At 42.9% G+C, this 20,453-nt stretch overlaps 2 protein-coding genes across 2 annotated transcripts in view; one reads left to right on the top strand and one right to left on the bottom strand.

Moving 5' to 3' along the window:
* The window catches only part of LOC117262377 (leucine-rich repeat neuronal protein 3), a 34,496-nt gene extending 28,949 nt beyond the window's left edge, over positions 1-5,547 (bottom strand). Inside the window, exon 1 of the mRNA XM_033635298.2 lies at positions 5,099-5,547. The gene's annotated coding sequence lies outside the window, so the exon portion shown is untranslated. The remainder of the gene's footprint in view (positions 1-5,098) is intronic.
* Positions 1-20,453, top strand: part of immp2l (inner mitochondrial membrane peptidase subunit 2) — a 257,629-nt gene that overhangs the window by 217,230 nt on the left and 19,946 nt on the right. The window contains exon 4 of the mRNA XM_033635297.2: positions 8,466-8,531. Within this exon, the coding sequence (XP_033491188.2) occupies positions 8,466-8,531 (66 nt within the window). The remainder of the gene's footprint in view (positions 1-8,465; positions 8,532-20,453) is intronic.

The following is a 20,453-nucleotide window of genomic DNA, read 5'->3' as shown; positions in this document are numbered from 1 at the left end:
TGGTGCTGATTATGACGTGTGCCGCTCAGTCTCTATTTTCAACTTTAGTCAGGGTGTGAATATATAACGTGCAGGCAATGTGGTGGAACTGGGGCCTGTGGTGTGGGCGCCTGCAGAGAGTTGGCTCTTGCAAGTGATTCAGATTGCCACCTTGAAAAAGTGTTCAAAAAAGAGCTTGAGTTAAATTAAAAATTGTACATATGCTATATATGTCCTCAAAAAAAGCAAAACTTATCTCCGCTATGGTCTTTTTGTAAAATAGTCAGTAGCAATCTCAAACAAAATTTTATGTTTATTCTACATAAACTAGAAAAACTTTTCAGTCAAATAAATCATTTCTTACTTGATGATTGGTGAGTAATACATAACTAAATCTTGTCCAATGTCAAGTCTTTATTTAATCATGTGACAAGATGATACGTGCACGATAGCATGCACCAGGGCCCCCTTACGCCGCTGACCTTACTGCCAGAAAAAGGACACTGATATTCAACGAATCTACAAAACTCAAAAAGTTTGTTAAATAAGAGGCTGGAATCAAATCCAGTTGATATTTTCAAGTTCTTCCTGAAGCTAACTCAAAAGGGAAACATAGTCGTCTTATTTTTGACGTATTCACCTTGTTTTAGTGTTACTTGTTTCTTGCAGCACCGCAGAGTTTTTGTTTCTGCCACTGGCCTTTTAAATGACCCCAACAAATGCTGAGAGGAGCTCTTGAGTTGATAAGTGTGGCTTAATACTGCAAGCTGTTATTGAGCATTATGTAACATTAGTCATATTGACGTCTGAGGACCTGAAGCACTCGCTGATATTCGGATCCTCACATGATGCAGACTTGTTGATTTTTGTGGAGGTGTTGCTGCAGACTGCAGAAACAGTTTAGGATAGATAGTTTAGGAGGTCGAAATCCATTTGTGAGCACTCCCACAATGAGATGGGTGCCCACACATACATCATAATTTATGTGACAAATGAGTTTCTATCACCATTTATTACAGACTGTATTTGTTTTCCAAGAAGCTCTCCCTCAAGCATCCGTCGAGGAAACTGAGGAAATATTGCTGTTTCGGAAAAAAAAAAAAAAATCATGAATCTCATACAAATGTTTGGATAAACCTCCAGCAAATATTTCATTTTATAGTAAAGTCTGGAAAGATTACAAGCCAAGTTTGCACCTGTGACATGATCCGGACTTTGGGAGTTAGTAGAGGTTTGGTCTAGAAGTCAAAGCTTCAGGACACAAAGGTCATGTACTTTAATATAAGAGAATACAAAGGCCTGATCTGCAGTCTACATTTTATTATACACATTTACACATAGCGCTTTTTAGAAGGTGGATACTGGTATATATCTTAGACTCTGTGTTCTTAAATGTGACATTTTTAGGCCAGGAAAAAAACGATATATGCATACATGAAAAAAGAGTTTGACTGTTTTCCCAGCAGACTTTGTTACTGGCAGAGGAGAGAAAACTCTCGAAATCAGCCTTTAGAACATCATGTAGAGAAACTACAAAACATGCATATATTTAGAACATGCAACGGGTTTGAAATGGAATATATGTAATTATTGTAGGAGAGGTGAATGAATGCATTATGGAAGATATTCAAATTAATGCAAAACTTAACATAATTTTCAGGTTTATTCAGAGTTATCTGAGGGTGGACGGGCTGGTTGTCAGTGGTGCAGCAGTAGTTGATGAGGTGGGTGTAGTACTCGGTAGATGGGTAGGTTACTGAGGAGGAAGTGTGTGTATACTGTCTTGTATACGCCAATGGCTTTTTGGCTGATAGTTTTTAATAGTTTTTAATGTAAATGGCGAGAAAAGGCGGCAGGTACACCCCATATACCTGTGTATACCCTCCACTACACCACTGGTAGCAATGCTCCATTACAAGCAAAAGTTATGCATTCAAACTTTTCTTCAGTAAAAGAACAAGGTTTTTTGAGATTATCAGAAAAAATACTCGCTTTTCTTGGTTTCAGTATGAGAATGGCTCCTGTCAGTGTTATTATATTTTTGATGCATTCACATGTGAGCTGTGCTTCAGTATTGCAGGACTTTTCACTGCTTCATGTACTGTTGTGTTGGTACATGTGAAAATGTGATGGCAACGCAGTCTCACAGAAATATGGCAAATTGACGCAAACTTTTAACAACCCATTATGTGGTGGTGGGCAAGACGTGTTAAAATTACGTGCCGGTTGGGGCGTCAGTGGATGAGTGGATAGAGCGAGCACCCCATATACAAGGCTGTTGCCGCAGCGGCCCGGGTTCGACTCCAGCTGGTGGCCCTTTGCTGCATGTCACTCCGTCTCTCTCTCTCCTTTCATGCTTGTCTGTCCTATCGATTAAAGGCTTAAAGGATTAAAGAAAAATGCCCCAAAAAATATCTTGGAAAAAAATAAAAAAAACAAAACAAATTTATGCAAAGTCTGCTACAGACTGTTGCAGTTTAGGTTAGGTTTAAGAAAAGCTTGTGGTTTAAGTTAGTAAGGGACAATAACTTGTGGATTTTGCGTAGTTACTTAAAACACCTACTTAAGAACTTTGTTGACTTTTGGTTTCATACAGGACACAAACAGCGGTCTCCTGGTTGAAAGTCCATGTTTGTTTGACGTCTCTTGGTGAGGTTTGTAGGTTGCAATTTACTGAAATGTCTCCTGGTTAAAATTTCTTTTGGTGTTGATTGTTCAGGAGGTTTTTACTGGAAGCCGAATTATCCACAGAGGTGTCTCCCTCTCCAGAACAAACAGACCAGATGAATAAAATTGCGTGAACAAAGCAGGTTCCAGTTCCAACGAGTGTTTCTTCAATGCTCTTTGGCACATCACAGACGGGTCACTGGCCCAGTGCCTGCTACATCTATGCCCTTTGGCATAGATGTAGCAGGCACTGGCCCATGTGCTCACTTTTTTCTGATCCAGATGTTCTGGGTTTTTTTTTACCAGGAGCTGAGTTATCCGCAGAGATCTTTTCCTCTCCAAACCAAACTCTAGAATTTAAACTGGTAAAAAACACTCATCAAAACAGTTTCATGTGACAAAATCAGGATTTTTCCAGCACTGCTTGTCACAGAGGGGCTTCTAACTACAGTGGCTGATGTCCCTATCGAGAGCCAGTGATTAGTTTGTCAGCTCCGAGCTACTGTAGAAACATGGCGGTGACGTAAACACAACAATCTTTCTTTTTTAGGTGATTATACACGAAAGAAAACATATTCTATTTCTATGAAAAGATCCCTCTAATTTCTGCACACTGGACCTTTAATTTGTGCGTCCACCACCACAAGAGATCCTCATTGACTTTGCCTCGGCTTTGTTTTCTTGCTAGCATGCCATTTTTAACACATTTCGTGCCGACCACCACAAAATGCAATGTTAAGACTTTGTGTTTCTTTCACATATTTCTGTCAGACCAGGCTGGGTTGAAGTAGAGAGTAGCATACATTATATTATACACAATCAAGTGCAGTTCTTGAGTAAATGTACTTTGTTACTTTCTGCCACTGCTGGTTGGACTTGGAAAGAAAAGGCTTTCAGTTCCTGCTAACGTTTCACAGTGTGAATAAATTCCATATGCATAAAAAGAAAAACTTTTATTCCATCAGGAAAGGACAAAAGATATGTTAGAAACAATGTTTATGGTAAAGACTGAAGCTGCAGAGGCTGAGAGAAAACTTGTTACATCCAGAGTTTTTAAAAGCTTAACCTCACTTTTATCTAATTATTCCACCTAAATGGCACCTCATGTCTTCTTGTAATGAAAACAGTTTGTGCTACGTGCTTATAACATCACCTGACCGTTGAAGGAGAGACATCATGTTTGTCAGTTCTCCTCTCATTCAGTGTGAGTGAACATCCAGAGGAAATGGCCTGCTGTCATTATTTAATTAGCACTATAAGTCACGTTGGGAGTAATCCTCCTGTTATTGTCAATTAAAGAGAAATAACGGTGTTTTTTGCCCATGCGGCCTAATCAGAGCAAATGTGCTGCGAAGCCCTCTGAGACATCATGTGATGGAAATGAAGGATGAATGCTGACGTATGACTCGTGGAGCCGTGCAGAGGGCTGCGTCTTTAAAGAGTGACGCTGCTGCATGTTGACGTGAGAAAACTCCGCGTTTGTTCCAGGAGGCTTCGACCCCTCTTACTTGACCCCCGTTTAGCCGGGGTGGAAATTTCAATATGTGCTCTGAAAGATGCCTTTAGTGCACTGCTGTTAATTATGAGCAGCTTAAATACAGCAGGGGTGAGGGTGGATGGAGGGAGGGAGAGAGGGAGGAAGGGAGGGAGGAGAGAGACGGAGGTTCTGGTAAATTAGGCAGGCAGTGGTGTCTTTCCTCCTGTTAGAGCAGATCGCCCTGCAGCCCATCCTGTGACCTGCACATCTAAACTCTGACTGCACCCGTCCACACATAAGCTCTCGCCTGACTCATGTCGGCTCGTCACACAGCAGCATACGCCGTCTGTCCTCGCCGGCTCTCACAAAGCTCGGACACTTTCACCTCATTAGCGCTCCGGAAGCATCCCGGTGGCTCCATTTCCTGAGGGACATGTAGCTTGTTAATGTGCTTCCCCGGATGGGCTCAGGACCTTTTGTCACATGTCCCTGAATCTTTCCTGCCTCTCGTCACTTTGACTTTGCCTGATAAAGACAAAAACACCTCCCACTCCCTTCCAAATAAAAAAAACCCACCCCGTGTTTCATCCAGTCTTGTTGCTGCCTTTCTCTGACTTCAGGGGATGAACCTGTGGAGTGACACTGACACCGACGAGACTCCAACACAATCTGCTCTCAGCTGAACTGACAGAACATTGAAAAAAAGCAGACTCCAGCTTTCAGAACAACATGAGGATTATCTGCGAGGAGCTGCAGCATCCTCGCACGCATCCATAAACCTGCGACAAAAAAATCCCCCAGCCCTGTTTTCTTATTCCCCTCAGCTGTCAGAACCGCAGGCTGAGCCGCCACAGCGCTCAAGGACTACCGCAGTCCTCCCAACACACACACACACACACACACACACACTGCCAACACACACACACACACAGACACCAACACACACAACAAGTCATACAGCCATGAAACACTCACCAGCAGAAGCGGTATCCATCACGTCCCGTGCAGCAGCAGATATTCAGCAGGTATTCCTGGCATGGCTGCAGCAGCAAAGAGCGTGTGTGTGTGTCTGTGTGTGTGTGTCTGTGTGTTTTGTTTAAGGCATGCAGCGCTGCATGTTAACATCCAGCAGCAGCAGCTATTTTCCTGTTTTCCTCGAGTATCTCCAAGAACCAACGTCTCCTCTCTTTTCCTCTCCACAGCGACAGAGAGATGTAGAAAGAGAGGAGGGGGGGAGAGACACTGAGAGAGACTGAGGAGAGAGAGTGAGGCTCAGTGTGTGTGTGTGTGAGAGAGAGAGAGAGAGAGGGAGAGAGAGATCCAGAATTAAAAGGAAAGGGGGGAGAGAGACACTGAAAGAGAATGATAGGTTGTGTTTGTCGTTCCTCCATCCTTCCTCTCCTCTGCTGTTGGAGAGGAGATCATCCATCACTCTATTACACACACACACACACACACACACACACACACACACACACACTAGAACACACATTGATACATTCCAGTTCCCCAGAGACCGGCCAATGAGTGTTCAGCTCTGCAGCTGTAGGTGAAGCCAATTGGCTTAGCAAGCTGTCAGTCAATCTGTCATGATCCTCTGTATCCCCACGGCAACGGCGAGGAGAGAGTGGAGGAGTGGAGGAGTGGTGGAGTGGGGGGGGGGTGGGGGCAGAAGAAATAAGAGGGAAAGAAGGAGAAATGAGAAGATGATGAAAAGAAGGAGGAATGAAAGAAGAGGAAGAAGGAGGAAGACATGAAGGAAGAGGATGAAAATGAGGAAGAAAAAGTCAGAAGTCACAGAGAAACAGGTCAAAGAGGAGGAAGACAAGCACAAACAGGAAGCAGGAGAGAGATAAAGTCTTGTCCATCTTCCTGGCAGCGGGTCACTGAGGAAGTCAGGAATTAGCAGGACACCAGGGAGCGGAGGAGGACATTTACTCTGAGATGCTGAAGGTTCAGGTCTTCATGGTCCAGATCGGATCAAACCTGACATGCATGAATTAGTTTTAAAAACCAAAAGACCAGATCTGAAATAGACCAAAATGAATAATTCAACCAGATCCACCACTTACCTGAAGTATCATCATCCACCACCAAGTATCTTTGGACCACAACCCACCAGTTGGGAACCACTGTTCTAAGGGCTTATTTATGCTCAACGTTAGATACGTTTACAGACACGCATGGAGTCTTTTCTCCATGCATTGTTCATTTTGTCTGTGTTTGTGCATGTTTTCTGAAAGCTCACAGATACTGATGAAACTAAGCGGTACCATCAGAGGTCATGGGGGCAGTGTAAAGTTGATCAAGCAAGATACAACCCTAGGAGGCGACGAGGATATTTAGAAAATGGCTAAACGAAACAAATTGGTAATATAGTGAAAAGAATTCTCCATCCACATGTTTTAACATCATATTTAATGACCTCACAGACCACCTCCGTCTACAACATTGCCTCCGTTAAAAGGAACATTGTGTGAGACTTTTGACTCTGCCCTATAGTGCCATCTATTGGCTGTGTCTTTGCCTGAACGAAGGATACGTGGAAGTATGAGGGCAATGAGGTTTACAACATCTGAAATGGATGTATCTATTCTATGAATTAGCCCTAATACCACAGGAGCGTTCCCTAAGTTAGCACCCCTACTGGTGGCAGAAGTTGCGAATGACTGCCCAAACAACATACAGCCTATGACTGATGGCAGCTTTAAAGATGTGTTCCATATTGTTAAACAGTCACAGTCAAGTTCAGTTTAGACACCAAAGCTTCTTGGTTAGGTTTAGGAAAAGATATTTGTTTGGGTTAAAATAAGTATGTTTATTACGTAACTTAAGATAATCCTTATTTGTCCCACATAGTGGAAATTTGCAAGTTAGTAATTGTAAGTAACGTACGTAAGTTAACTTACATTATGTACATGATGTAAGTTAGATAATTATAAGTCAACACTTACCTGTTTCGGGTCAAATAAGTCAACGTTGACCTCACACACACGGGACGAGGACAGCGGTCTCCTGGGTCAAAGTCCTGTGTTTGTTTGATCCATCCATCCACCTCCTCTGTACCACAGAGAACTGGATAAAGCATCGCTGAGTGGTGCGTGAAGTCAAAAAAAGGTGGACTTCCAAGTAGAAAATTACCTAAATCTTCTACTGACCACAGAGCAGGCACAGTAGGAACTTATGGAGGCCGAGCTGGCTACTACTGGTTTAGAAGTATCTGCTAACTTGAATGTGGATAAAATGATTCAGTCGGTTTTGAGACTTATGTAACCACGTTCATACTGAGCCGAGTTTTGCATACATTAGCAAACTGTAACTATAAAGTGAAAGGATGTTTTGCTGCCTCTTGCAGCAGCTGTAGTCTGACAAGAGATAATTTAATTCACTGGGCCTACTGCCGGCATACCTTAAATTTCAATATGACAACTTTGACCATTACTTAAGTTTTTATTGTCTCTCATTGATGACGCAGACTTTTAGTAATGAGTGGATCTTCAAGCATTTAAAAATATATATTAATTTCAACCAGATTATGGGAACTGCATATATTCTAATCCTCACTCTGAGAAAAAAAATGCGTTGCTGAGCATCGTTCCTGTGGGCTACAGCAACACTAAACCCCTGAGCTTGCCTGAGAAGGACTAAATGCACAAAGCTGCTATTTTTAAATATCCCATGGAGAGAGACTCTCACTACAGCCTGTTTTAATTTGTTCTGAAAATGTCGGCATGCAGCCTCGTTCTGTGGACGATAAACGAGGTGCAGACTTCCATCTGTGTCACTGATGATGAGGAAATACTGTAAATGCTGAGCAGAGCAGTGAGAACGTTGCGCTGAAAACATTAAACAAGCCTTGGGTCTAGGTACCATGTCAGAAGGGTTACTTTTGGTTTCAAAGATACCATACCGAAAGTGTTTGGTGGAAAGGGGACTTAATCGGCGGTATTTAATAAGTTGTGATAAGAACATGATCAAAATACTGTAACAGCATATGGATAATTTGCATATTATCAACTGTATTGTCATCCAGAGATAATTGATGCTGCTCAGGATCAAACCTGAGAAAAACAACCTTCATTTCTGCTTGTCCAACATGAGTCTGAAGCTTTCATCAACATGAGAGTGTGAAAAATGAACTCAGACAATAGACGAGTATCTGAACCTTCAATCTTTCATCTGGCACAGACATCTTAAACTACATCTGAATGTACAGACACTGTCTCCCCGAACAGAGCTATTCCCACAGCTTACTGCATCACGCTTGTATGATTTTTATTTGGCAGTGTTTTCCTGTTTGGCTTTTATGCTTATTGTCTTATATATTTTATTGTTCCCTCAGGTCCCCCAAGAACCCCCAGCAGAAGATCATCAAGCGGGTCATTGGCCTGGAGGGAGACTTCATCAGGTAGGAAGCAGCGCCTCCTCCTCCCCCTGCAGCAACAAATGACTGACGGAGCCTCTCTGACTAACACTGATAAAGGAATGGATGTCTTTAATATCACTTTTATATTGTAATAAACTAAAGGCATCCTGAGGTTGATGTGAAACAGCAGCCTGTTAGTCAGAAAAAACACAGCTGTCTCTCATCTAATCGTATCAGTTTGCAGTCAAGAGGTTCACTCCATCACGCTGCTTTCTAATCAGATTAACTGGCATCACCTGGTGGCAAAAGTAAATCACTGCTTAGTTCCTGCACAGACACAGAACACTCACTGAAGGTAGGGACATGGAGGAGCTTTACTATACTATATATTTACACAATACTGTACAGACACAATGAAGCATCCTACACAATATCAGGTGGGATGTTTACAGTTTTAAAGGTAAACAATGTATTGATTGATTGATGTTATCACCAGTGAAAGTGAATGGCAACCCCAGATTCACTCTTGTTTTGGAGCAAGCTTTGTCCACCTGGCGTTTCGGCTCGTCATATTTCGCCTCTCTTTGGGGGATTTTCATAGCTTCTTCTTGAATGCGTGCTGCTTACGGTCTCTACCTTTTTATAAAGTCTTGACCTTTCCTGCACAGTGTGCCCAGGAACATCTCAAGCAAACATAAGTAGACTGTACTTACCCAAGATAGCATCTATTTGACTTGCTGCCCTCTGGAAAGTGCTACAAGTCATTCAAAACCTGGACAAACAGACTCCAACACAGCTTTTTCACCACAGCAATACAGTCTTTGAACGACTTCAAATACACTGGATGAATCTTTTTTATGGATATAATTACTACATGGTTAAATGTATGGAGGATGTGGTTTTTAGCTGTCAGCACCTTACAGGAGAAGCACTCCTGGTTTTCGTTGTCCATCCATTTTCATCCACTTATCCGGGGCTGGGTCACGGGGGCAGCGGGCTGGGCTAGTACTCTAGACGTCCCTCTCCCCAGTGATGCTTTCCAGCTCCTCCTGGGGGACCCCAAGGTGTTCCCAGGCCAGATGAGATATATAATCCCTCCAGCACGTTCTGCCTGTTGTACCTCGTTGCCTCCTACCAGTTGGATGTGCCTGGAACACCTCTAACAGGAGGTGCCCAGGAGGCTGAAACCCTTTCTATGCAAAGGAGCAGCGGCTCTACTCCGAGCTCCCTCCAGATGTCTGAGCTCCTCCCCCTATCTCTAAGGCTGAGCCCAGACACCCCACAGAGGAAACCCATTTCGACCACTTGTATACGTGATCTCATTCTTTCGGTCACTACCCAGAGCTCATGACCATAGGTGAGGGTTGGGACGTAGATGGACCAGTAAATCGAAAGCTACGCCTTCCGACTCAGCTCCCTCTTCACCACGACGGTCCAGTGCAAAGCCTGCATCACTGCAGAGGCTGCACCAAACCACCGATCCATCTCACGCTTCATTCTACCCTCACTCCTGAACAAGACCCAGAGATACTTGAACTCGCTCACTTGAGGCAGTAACTTTCTTCAATCCACTGATTTCCAGCAGAGGGTCATGGCCTCAGATTTGGAGGTGCTGACTATGTAATTTCATTGTGCTTGTTAATAATACAGTGACAATAAAGGCATTCTGATTCTGAAGAAAATAAGAAAATCCAGGCAAGGGCAGAGTCTCTGCAGATACTGCCACACACTGAGAGTCAGGGGTGTAAATATAGATAGTGCAGACAGTGTAGTTGCACTGGGGCCCATAAAGAGAGTGGGCCTTCCAACAATGTGTTGGATGGAGAATGAGTCCTTATGAGTGATAGCCATCTTGAAAATATGCCTGTGTTCAAAGAAGAACTCTCATTAAATTAAAAATTGTTATATTTGCCCTTGAATAAGGCAAACCCATGTAAGTCATGTTTATCTTTTTTTGTCCAACAAATGTGTTGGACAGGTGTACATACAGTAGACCTTCCAATATTCACACTATTTCACCCTGACCATGTCTCTGTAAAATGTAGAAACTTTGCTTTTGACCTTGAAAAAGAACATGTTCCACTAAATCCACGAAGGTATACTTCTAAATATATACTACTAAAATATGATTCAGAAGGTTATTAGGACCATTAAAAACTATGAAACATTACTATTGCAATATCTCCTGGGTTTGGCCATTTTTCGGTTTGATTAATTTAACAAATAGTGGTTTGCTGCTTTTTAATGTTCTGAATGTCACAAACAAAACCTTTAATCACTTTTAAGGCGGTTGTTTATTTCCAGGAAGCTCATGGCTCATGGCTTTTTACTCATGTACTTTACATCCAGGCATTTCTTACTTACACAAATCCCCATACTACATGGTCAGAATGAACTACGATTCAATTTTACATCATACCTAGTGAGTAGTATGTGATATGAACCCCTTTTCTCGGGTTCTGTTGCATTCACTTTTATACTTTGATCCTTTTTAATGTCCATTGTGAGTCTGACTGTGTCATAGGAGAGCAAAGATCAGTGCTGCACTCTTTTAAATAACGACTACAGTAATTATGTGATCCAGTAAGCTCGTCCAACCTCCAGGACACCTCAGTGGGAGTCACGGCTGCTGCCTGTTCTGGTCTGAGCAGATCTTTGCACACAGCTCACTGTCTTCAGCTGTTGTTTCTCTTGTTTTTGAGGTGACTTTCAGCAGTTGTTGTGTACAATAAGCGTGACTCTGTCCCATTAATAACTGCGGTTCCTCTGCATGGCTGAACAAACAGGCTCCCACTGATGACAAAAGCAGATTTGAAGTGACCAACCACTGCCACCACCGTGTGTTGTGTTTGCCAGGTGGGTGAACAAATTACAAAAAGGATTCTTGGTGCAGCGCACCATGAAACCAACACGTCAAACTGCTGCGAGCGCTGTGGCAGTTGTTTCAACTCAAAGTCGAGCTGATGTTCTTTTTTTTATTTCGTTTTCTTTTTATTAGCTTCAAACTGGAAACAACTGGGCTGCAGTCAGACTCTGAAACACAGACAGAATTACAACAAACACTTCTTACGGGACACTAATGAGAGGTGATGTCACACTGTGAGGCCTAATACTATCGAGCTGCTCTAAAAATCTGACACACTGTTAAAGAAGGTACAAAGATTTATAACTCCTTTTAAAACAATCTCATTTTAATACTGATGCCTCTATATGACTTTAATAAGAAAGTGAAACCATCAGCTAGAGGATTGGCTTGTTTGTGTTTCTTTAAGCCAATCCCAATTTTCTTGAGCGGCACTAGGCCCAGGATGCAGTGACGATGCTCGTGCTAAACAGTTTCAGTGAAACTGTGAGCACTGTCACTACGAGGGGTCTAACGATCCATCCATCTGGATCGAAGTATTGACTAAATGATCAACATCCAGTGTCATCGATGTGAAGTGAAAACATCGATCCATATCATCACCTTTAGGACATGCTTTTATTTTGAAAGTCTGTGTCACAGTCAAACAGACGCAGTGAGATGGCAAGCGGCTAAGAGAAAGAAGATGAGGGTAACGTTATTTATTCAGGAAAAAAATCATCAGTGTGGAAATATTTTGGATTTTGGAGAAAATACAGGTCAACAAACAGCACACATGCTGTATGTAAACAAAGGCATTACGAGATAAAACACAACATCACGTTACCTGCCTGGACGGGCGTCTCACTCCGCTAACTTCTCACTACAGCAACATCAGCTGCTGTTTCAACGATGCTGGACTGAAAAAACGTGCATGTAGGCTGAAATTCAACAGTTCTGTGCTGTTGGGAGATGTAGTGACTTTAACCAACGGTGAGTCAGAAAAATAACAACAGTGCATGTCATCTTTTAGGCTATGAGTAGAGAAAACAAGTTCGCTAGCTGCTAGGCTAATTTATGTCATGTAAACATGCTAAAGCTAATAATGGATGACTAGCAAAAAACAACTGTTTTTTCTATGAATCTTGACAGTTATTACTGAGCTGAATTTGATACTTTTGTTAAATAATGTTGTTGTTTTATGGCTGTTGGGAGAAGTTTGCTTTCGGGGCTTTAAGCCAGATAGACCTGAAGATGATCGCTTGGGTTAAAATGAAGATATCTTCCAGAAGGTTAACTTATCTCATGTGCTGTTGTATCCGTGATAGTGGAGTCAGTTTAAAGTAAATTTCACCACACTTATATTCATGTGTTGTTTTTATCTTTTATGGCCAAAAGCAGAAAAGAGAGAGGGTGGCAGCATTTTCTGTAACAGACTGTGTTCAAGGCGCTGTATGTAAGAATGTGGCCAAAACGGTTACTGCACTCAAAATACTGCCGCGAGTCGTGTCCGCCCCCCCTCCCCTACAGATTCGAGGTTGCTGGACAGCGGCACGCTAGAGACTGATTTGTTTGCCCACGGGCAGCTGCGGTGGCAGGACCACGTCGCCACGTCCTTGACCTTCGGTTTTCCAGCGGACCGTTTGAGCAAGTCCAGCTTCTCTGCTGCTAACGCTGCTGCCGGGATACAGCTGAGGAGACTGCTAATGCTATGTACCGGGACACTGCTAATGCTGCTTTTGCCGTGCTGCTGTAGCTCAGTCGTAACTGTAACTGATGCTGAGACTCTACTGACTGCGTGACTAGTAGACGGCAGTGGGTGGCGCAACAGGCCAAAACACAAATTCAAAACATAAACATGATTTGCAGACTGCAAAAAAATTTTTTAGATGCAAATATTCTGGCTGTACTATTGTTGTCGGTGAGATCAGTATGTTATATGAACATTATTCCTTAGTCTCTGTGACATATTAGGAGGATTTTATGACTATTTGCTTTAGATTTCTTACATATAGCTCCTTTAAATGGGCAGATAGTACCGTGTCATATCAATCGCAGGCCCCTGAATCACCTTGAATCAAACTTGTATAGTGGCAGACTTTGTGATATCGGCAAATACTGTATGGTTGTCATACAATCGATATAGTATTGTATTGTGTAGGTTTGTCACGACACCAGTATTTCAGTAGTTGATACCACTAACAGTGAATTTCCACGATTCTCGATACGACTCTCGATACCGGATTTTTTGGACCCAATCTAAGCTCTAGCACTTGTAGAAGCCATTGTTTCTAGCAAAGACGATGTTTTTCAGCGCTTGTCCTTGGCCATAGGCGGCCATACCTATGTTTCAACCGTTTCAGTTGAAACGGGCCCCGGCCACCAGGGGGCCCCCAACTGACTGACAAAAAAAATAAATGCTGCAAGGAAGACACAATAAAAAATCACTGCCCGCCATCACCTAACTAGCTGGCTAACATCCCTAACGTTACAAAATGAAACGCACATACCAGAGTGGTGCTGAAAAGCGAAAACTAGCAGACATCAAAAGGAAAGCTGTGAGTAATCTTCCAAAAGTGACCTCTTTCTTTGGTCCTGCATCTATAACAGCTGCACCGACTACAGCAGCGGCTGCCGTCCACTCACATAACGCCAGCCAAACAACAAATACGGGAGAAGGTGAAAATAAAGACCTTTCTACTGAAACAGCTGGTGATAATGATGACCAAACATTATCGTTTGAAGCACCACATGATGATAGTCCCACAACTGAGACAGGTGAGGGAGATGCCACCACCAGCACTGCAGCCAGGGAGAAAGTCCCACTGCCATTCACAGAGACAGACCCGGCATGTTGGCCAGAGCATATTACCAGTGACCAACAGATCGATATTGTTCGGAGAGGTCCCGTTCAGATAGAGGACTTTAACTTCCCACAGAGCCAAACACGCCGCCGTTTTACTAATGACAGATATTTCATAAGGATGAAAAATGGAGAAAAAATACGCAGGTCATGGTTAGTGTATTCAAAATCATCAGATTCAGTTTTCTGTTTCTGCTGTACCCTATTTGGCAAGCGAAATCACAGTCTCACTGACGGGGGTTTCAGAATGTGGGAACGACTCACTCTCACACTCCAGGATCATGAGAAATCAAATGCACACCGTTCCAACATGGACAGCTGGTGCGAGCTGGAGACGCGCGTAAGAACGCACAGTGCCATTGACAAAACATACCAAGAAATACAAATGCTGGAGAAAAAACACTGGAACGACGTCATGAAAAGGATAATTGCAATAGTCTGTCACCTTGCAGAACGAAACCTTTCTTTTTTTCCTCCGTCTGTCTCTGTCTTTTCATGCAGGTAGTGAGCTGTCCACGGTGCTGAAATGACGCGGAGCACTCATTATTTTTGTTGTTAATTTAAGTTGAGAATTTTGAATTTTTGATTTTTTTGGCTGAATTTTGAAAACAAATCTGTAGAAAGCTGTTTCTCTTTTATTTCTGTTTCTCTGACGGAGAGAGTGCTCTGACCACAACTGGACAAAAATAACGCAGAGCGCTCATTATTTTTGTTGCTAATTTAATTTGAGGGGATTGTAAGGGACAATAAAGTATCCATATCCTTATTTGTTGCAAACCAACCTGAATCCTCGCCTTTTCTGCTGAGTCCCGGTTTCTTGCCCTGGTTATGATTTTAACACTTGGACACAATGTATCGTTTTACATGGGAAAATATGTGCGTCCTTGGGACGCATGGATGACTTTACTGCGTTCTTTCAGCTTATAATGCGTCACGGACGCAGGACACGTAGCTGGCAAACATAATTATGTTTATGTTTTACGTGGTAGGGCCCCATATTAAGTATTGAAACGGGCCCCCTGATGCCAAAGGCCGCCTCTGTCCTCGGCACAGACTGACTCGCGTATACTGCCCCCATTAGTTCCGACAGGAATCGACACAGCCCGCTGAGGGCAAAGTTGTATCCAGTACTTACGATACCGGAAAAAAAACAGGTACCGATGTACTTTTTGCGTGTTGCCATTGACTTGGTACCGAATTATCGGTTTTCATGACAGTCCTAGTTATCGTGAGGAAACTGGTGAGTTATACCCTTTGTCAATAAAATGGTCCTGCAAAAGAAAATACTACAAAAACAGTCATATGTCAATCATCAGTTGTAATCTACTTTATTTGATTAAAAAAGAAACAGGTGAGTTATATAAAAATACACCCCCTGTGCAGTTGTCATGAATGCCATAGAGACGAAAACTGTTTTTTGTACCAGGCTGTAAACATGTTTATTTCTGCTGTAAAGTTGGGCAGTTTAACATGGGGGTCTATGGGGATTGACTCACTGTTGGAGTCAGCCTCAAGTGGCCATTAGAGGAACTGCAGTTTTTGGCATGTCTATGTTGGCTTCATTTTTCAGCTCCGGAGGCTGCCACTTGTTTAACCACAGTGATATTGACAGCCTTCAACATATTCACTACAAAATAATGTGCAAATGTATCTGTGGTTTGCAGAAATGTACAATGCCGAGATTTTTCCTGTCGATTGTATTGTGACATACGAATATTAGATCCACATTTAGTAACATAAAAATTTCCAGCGTCTCATACTGAGAAGGAACTGAAAGCAAATTAAATGTAATAGCTCCATCATTGCCCGCTGTCTTAACCTGTAGCGACACCTGATTATTAAGCTTTTCTCATAATTATGAGATAAAGTAGCCTGTCTAAAATTTTTCTTTTGTAAATGCAATGCACTCTCATAATAAGTGGTCTTGCAACATAGTACTTCAGTGCTGAGTGTGTTCCTTAAAATGAACCTTTTTGTTATTTCCCCTGTGTGAGATCAGTGTGAGTGCTCTGAAGCCAACTTCACTGGAGTATTTTAACTTTTCAAGCTTAATGTCTGCTTGAAATTGGTCTTGAATTGCATTTGAACAAGCATTAAGAACACATTAAGGTTAGGTTGCAGAAAGCTATTTTTATTCTTAGTGTGAGTGCACTGGATATAGCAGGGACCGTGTGTGTGTGTGTGTGTGTGTGTTTCCTTCAGAAAGAGGCAGGAGTTGCTCTCAGCCCTGTTACACTGCGTTCTCGTGAGGAAATGAGCTCCACAGTTCAGATAATGAGACGCAGCAGGAGAACAGAGCGGGCCGGGCTGCTGGCTCTGATACAGCAACTTCTCCAAACTCACCGTCTGATTGTTGGACAGGTTTTATTCATTACACAGACCATCGTGTCCCTGGTCTGTCTCTCTGTCCAATTAGCATTCTAGCAGACTCTCTCATTTTTACCTTTTAATCTGAACACAAAAGTTTGGCACAAACTCTGCAAAATTAAACTTGTGACTGATGACTGAATTGTTTCTGTCTTATCATGGTATTATATAATCAGATGAAGGCGCTGACTACATATATAATCTAGGTCATGTGATTATTAGTCACAGGTTCAGTCACAAGTTTCTGAACACATTTCTGTACGGTTTACATCAGACTTTGCTCTGTGTTGTACTTGTAAAGAAGACAAGGTCAAATTCCCTCTGAAGTCTTGGATTTCATTAACACCTTATTCTCATTTATTTTTAAAGAGTGACTCATCACCCAGAACCTACCACAAGGGTCCTCTCTGACCCTTTTGAAGGTTGTTTAACTCCTGACACCGTGTGAAGAGCGAGCTATTCTTTCTCCTACTGTTGGGAAAATCTATTCAGGCTGAAAATCCCTTTATCATTTTACACATTTTTATTCTTCCGCACAGGCGATAGCTGTGGCCAGAGGCATTGTATTTTCGGGTTATCCATCCGTCCGTCGCTCCGTCTGTTCATACATCTGTGCACACGTCTGTCTGTATGTCAGTTTGTCTGTCCAAACGTCCATAAGTCTGACTGTACGTCTGATAAACAGATTAGACTTTGATGGTCAAAGGTCACTGTGACCTTGCATCCATCTCATTCTCGTAAATGCAATATTTCACAAAGGTTTTTGAGGGAGTTTCCTCAAATTTGGGAGTAGGTAAAGATTCTTTTAGGGCCAGCATCATGATGACGTCATTTTATTAGCTGGAGGCAAAACAGGACTCGGCATTGCAGGGCTGTAGGCAACATAGGAGTCTTAAAGGGACAGTGCACCCAAAAATGAAAATTCAGCCATTATCTACTCACCCATATGCCTAGGGAGGCTCAGGTGAAGTTTTAGAGTCCTCACAACACTTGCGGAGATCCCAGGGGAGAGGAGGTAGCAACACAACTCCACCTAATGGAGGCTGACAGCGCCCCAGATTCAAACATCCAAAAACACATAATGGAAACCACAAAATATCTCCATACTGCTCGTCCGTAGTGATCCAAGTGTCCTGAAGCCCCGACATAAAAAGTTGTTTGGAAAAACGTCATTTGAACTCTGTTTTTAGTCTCATTGTAGCCTGTAGCTCTGACTGCCTCTCTGGGCACCGAGCTAATGTGTGCTCATTAGGTGGAGTTGAGTTGCTACCTCCTCTCCCCTTGGATCTCCACAAGGGATGTGAGTCTCCATCGGCATATGGGTGAGTAGATAATGGCTGAATTTTCATTTTTGGTGCACTATCCCTTTAAAATGTCGTCTTGTTGTGTTATTGAATGCCAGAATGTTGTGGTTAAGATGCGGTTAGACGTAGGCATCAAAATCACTTGGCTATGATTAGGAAAAGATCGTGTTGTGTCTCAAAAAAAAAACACAATTTTGGGGGCACATTCCCACTAAAAACGCAGCGATTTCTCAGTAAAAATAATATCCACTTTTTGTGGCACTATCCCCCTGGAAAGACAGGGATGGGTCGCTACAAAACAACCACATTTGGCTGCTGAAAAGCTGCCGAAAATGCAGTAACGTCTCGGTAAAAAACAACCAGTTTTGTTGTTTGTTAGACTCAGAACAGGGTGCTGCTCCATCACTATGGTCTGCGCCCCCTTTCAACCCCCTTTAGCCCTGTTTGGTTGATGTAAAAACACGTAAGTCCAGTTTGTGAAAACAGTAAATTCTCCACAGACACCCGATACCAAAACTCTAAGGACTCATTTATGCTCAGCATTAAATACGGATCCGGATACGGACGGAGCCTTCTGTCCGTGCTCTGCGTTTATTTCGTCCGTATTTCTGCATGTTTCCATAAAGCTTACAGATACGGGCAAAACAGAGCAGTACCACCGGGAACCGTGGGGGCAGTGTTGCTGTCACTACCCGATACGTAGCTCTAGTGAGACACGAAGAAGAAATAACAATTCAATTTCTCTCATCGGCAGTACTAGAGAAAAGAATTCTCCGTCCACCAATTGCAATGTATTTAACGGCCCCACCGACCACCACCTCCTACAACGCTGTTTCTGTTTTTGTCTTTTATGCAAGAGGTACATTATCAATATCTCCTCCACAGTCGCATTGTTTGTTTTTGAGTTTGTTGTTGTCATAAACTTTTGACGCTGGGCTGCCTCCTGGTGGATATATTGGTTAACATCCATGCCAACGTAAAGGACGCATGGAGGTATGTGAGCAGTGACGGTAACATCGCTTGAAACGGACGTATACATTTTCGTACGTAAAGGGAGTATAAATGAGCCCTAAGACATACAGAGAGCTTTCCTTGGTCATGATAGGCTTGGCCAGCATTTTGTGAACTCATGTAGAAGTCCCACACTCACAGCTTTAATGTCCAAAAATATGGTCTCTGCCTTTCAAAGTTAAACATAATGGTTTTCAAAGATTCTCTCCACTCAGAACTGTGTTTTGGTTATTGTCACTTTGTCTGCTGAAGGAGGACAGTTTTTCTGAGCTGATCTTGAGTCTCAGTTTGACACCTGGACATACCTGCAGGATCTTGTGACATCATAACTTCTCTGGGAGCCAATCATGGTTCAGTGAACAGCTTAAACAGCGTGAAATGGAAACTTAAAGCCTCCAGGTCAACAAAACACTGAGAATAGACTTTTCAGGGAAGAACAAGACACCTTGATTCGAGCAGACAATATTTGTCCACGTATAGATTCTGAATTTTTGTACTTTTATACGTTTTTCTTGATGTGTGGAGAAAGCATCTCAGACACAAACTGTTATTCAGAGAAGAGTATGTCGTATTTGTTTTAAAACATGTCTGGAGCTTTGAATAATGAAGTACACTTCAGGTCTCTCAGGGTAATATACTGATGTCCTTTGCGACAAGTCATGCAGATGTTAATAATCTTGCATGCAGCTTGACATGAGGCATCAAAACAGATCTTCCCAATAAGTGACACACAGAGGGAACACAGCGGTTGTGACAGACAGCACACACCACCCAGTGAACCAGCAAACACATCAGATCTCCACAGTGGGACCCTGCAGCAGCGCGGGGGAGGCTGAGAGGAAGTGGCAGGGCATCAGACCCGCACAGGCGTGTTCACAGTATCATAACACGCCATCATCATGTGATTCATCCCGGCAGCTGTTTGTGTCGGGCGCCACCGTGCAAATTACAGGTCACCGGCTGGGGAGGGGATGAATAATTAACAGGCCTGTGATGGGCTCCCTGGCGGAGGCGGCGCTGATGACGCTGGCAGTCAGCCTGTGTTGTCTTACACAGGCCAGGCCGACATAAATCACAGCTCAGGTTTTAATTCGGCCGCGCAGGCCAGACCGTCTGCCTGCCACATAACCGTCAGCCACAGAGGGAGGATTGTTTTACAGATTCATCTCCAAACAGAGAGGCTCATACCACACGTAAATCTCCCGTCGTCGCTGTCAGGCCGGAGGAAACTAAGTGGGAGTGTTAACTGTGGCGCGGTGCGGAAGAAGCTGCAATGAAGTAATGGTGACTCATAAATAAAGTTTATTTGTCTGTTAAACCATTATACAGGTCCCCTTCCAGCAGGAGGCAACCACCACTGACACGAAAAGTCACTCCGACTCTAAACACAGACACAAACACAAACTAATGGAGGAAAGTTTAAAATCCTCACATTCACACAAAGAGAAGCGAAAAGAAGACTTCATCGGTATTTTGGAAATTAACTTAATCTGAATTCAGACCAGTAAACACATATTAGACACGGCCTCACATTTTGTGGAGGCTTTTATCAAAATTGCCAAAACCTGGCAACTAAA

Source organism: Epinephelus lanceolatus, chromosome 5 (assembly GCF_041903045.1).
Source record: "Epinephelus lanceolatus isolate andai-2023 chromosome 5, ASM4190304v1, whole genome shotgun sequence".
NCBI classification, from domain to species: domain Eukaryota; kingdom Metazoa; phylum Chordata; class Actinopteri; order Perciformes; family Serranidae; genus Epinephelus; species Epinephelus lanceolatus.
Note: the sequence above shows the minus strand (reverse complement) of the source record. Positions and strands in the feature narration are given on the sequence as shown.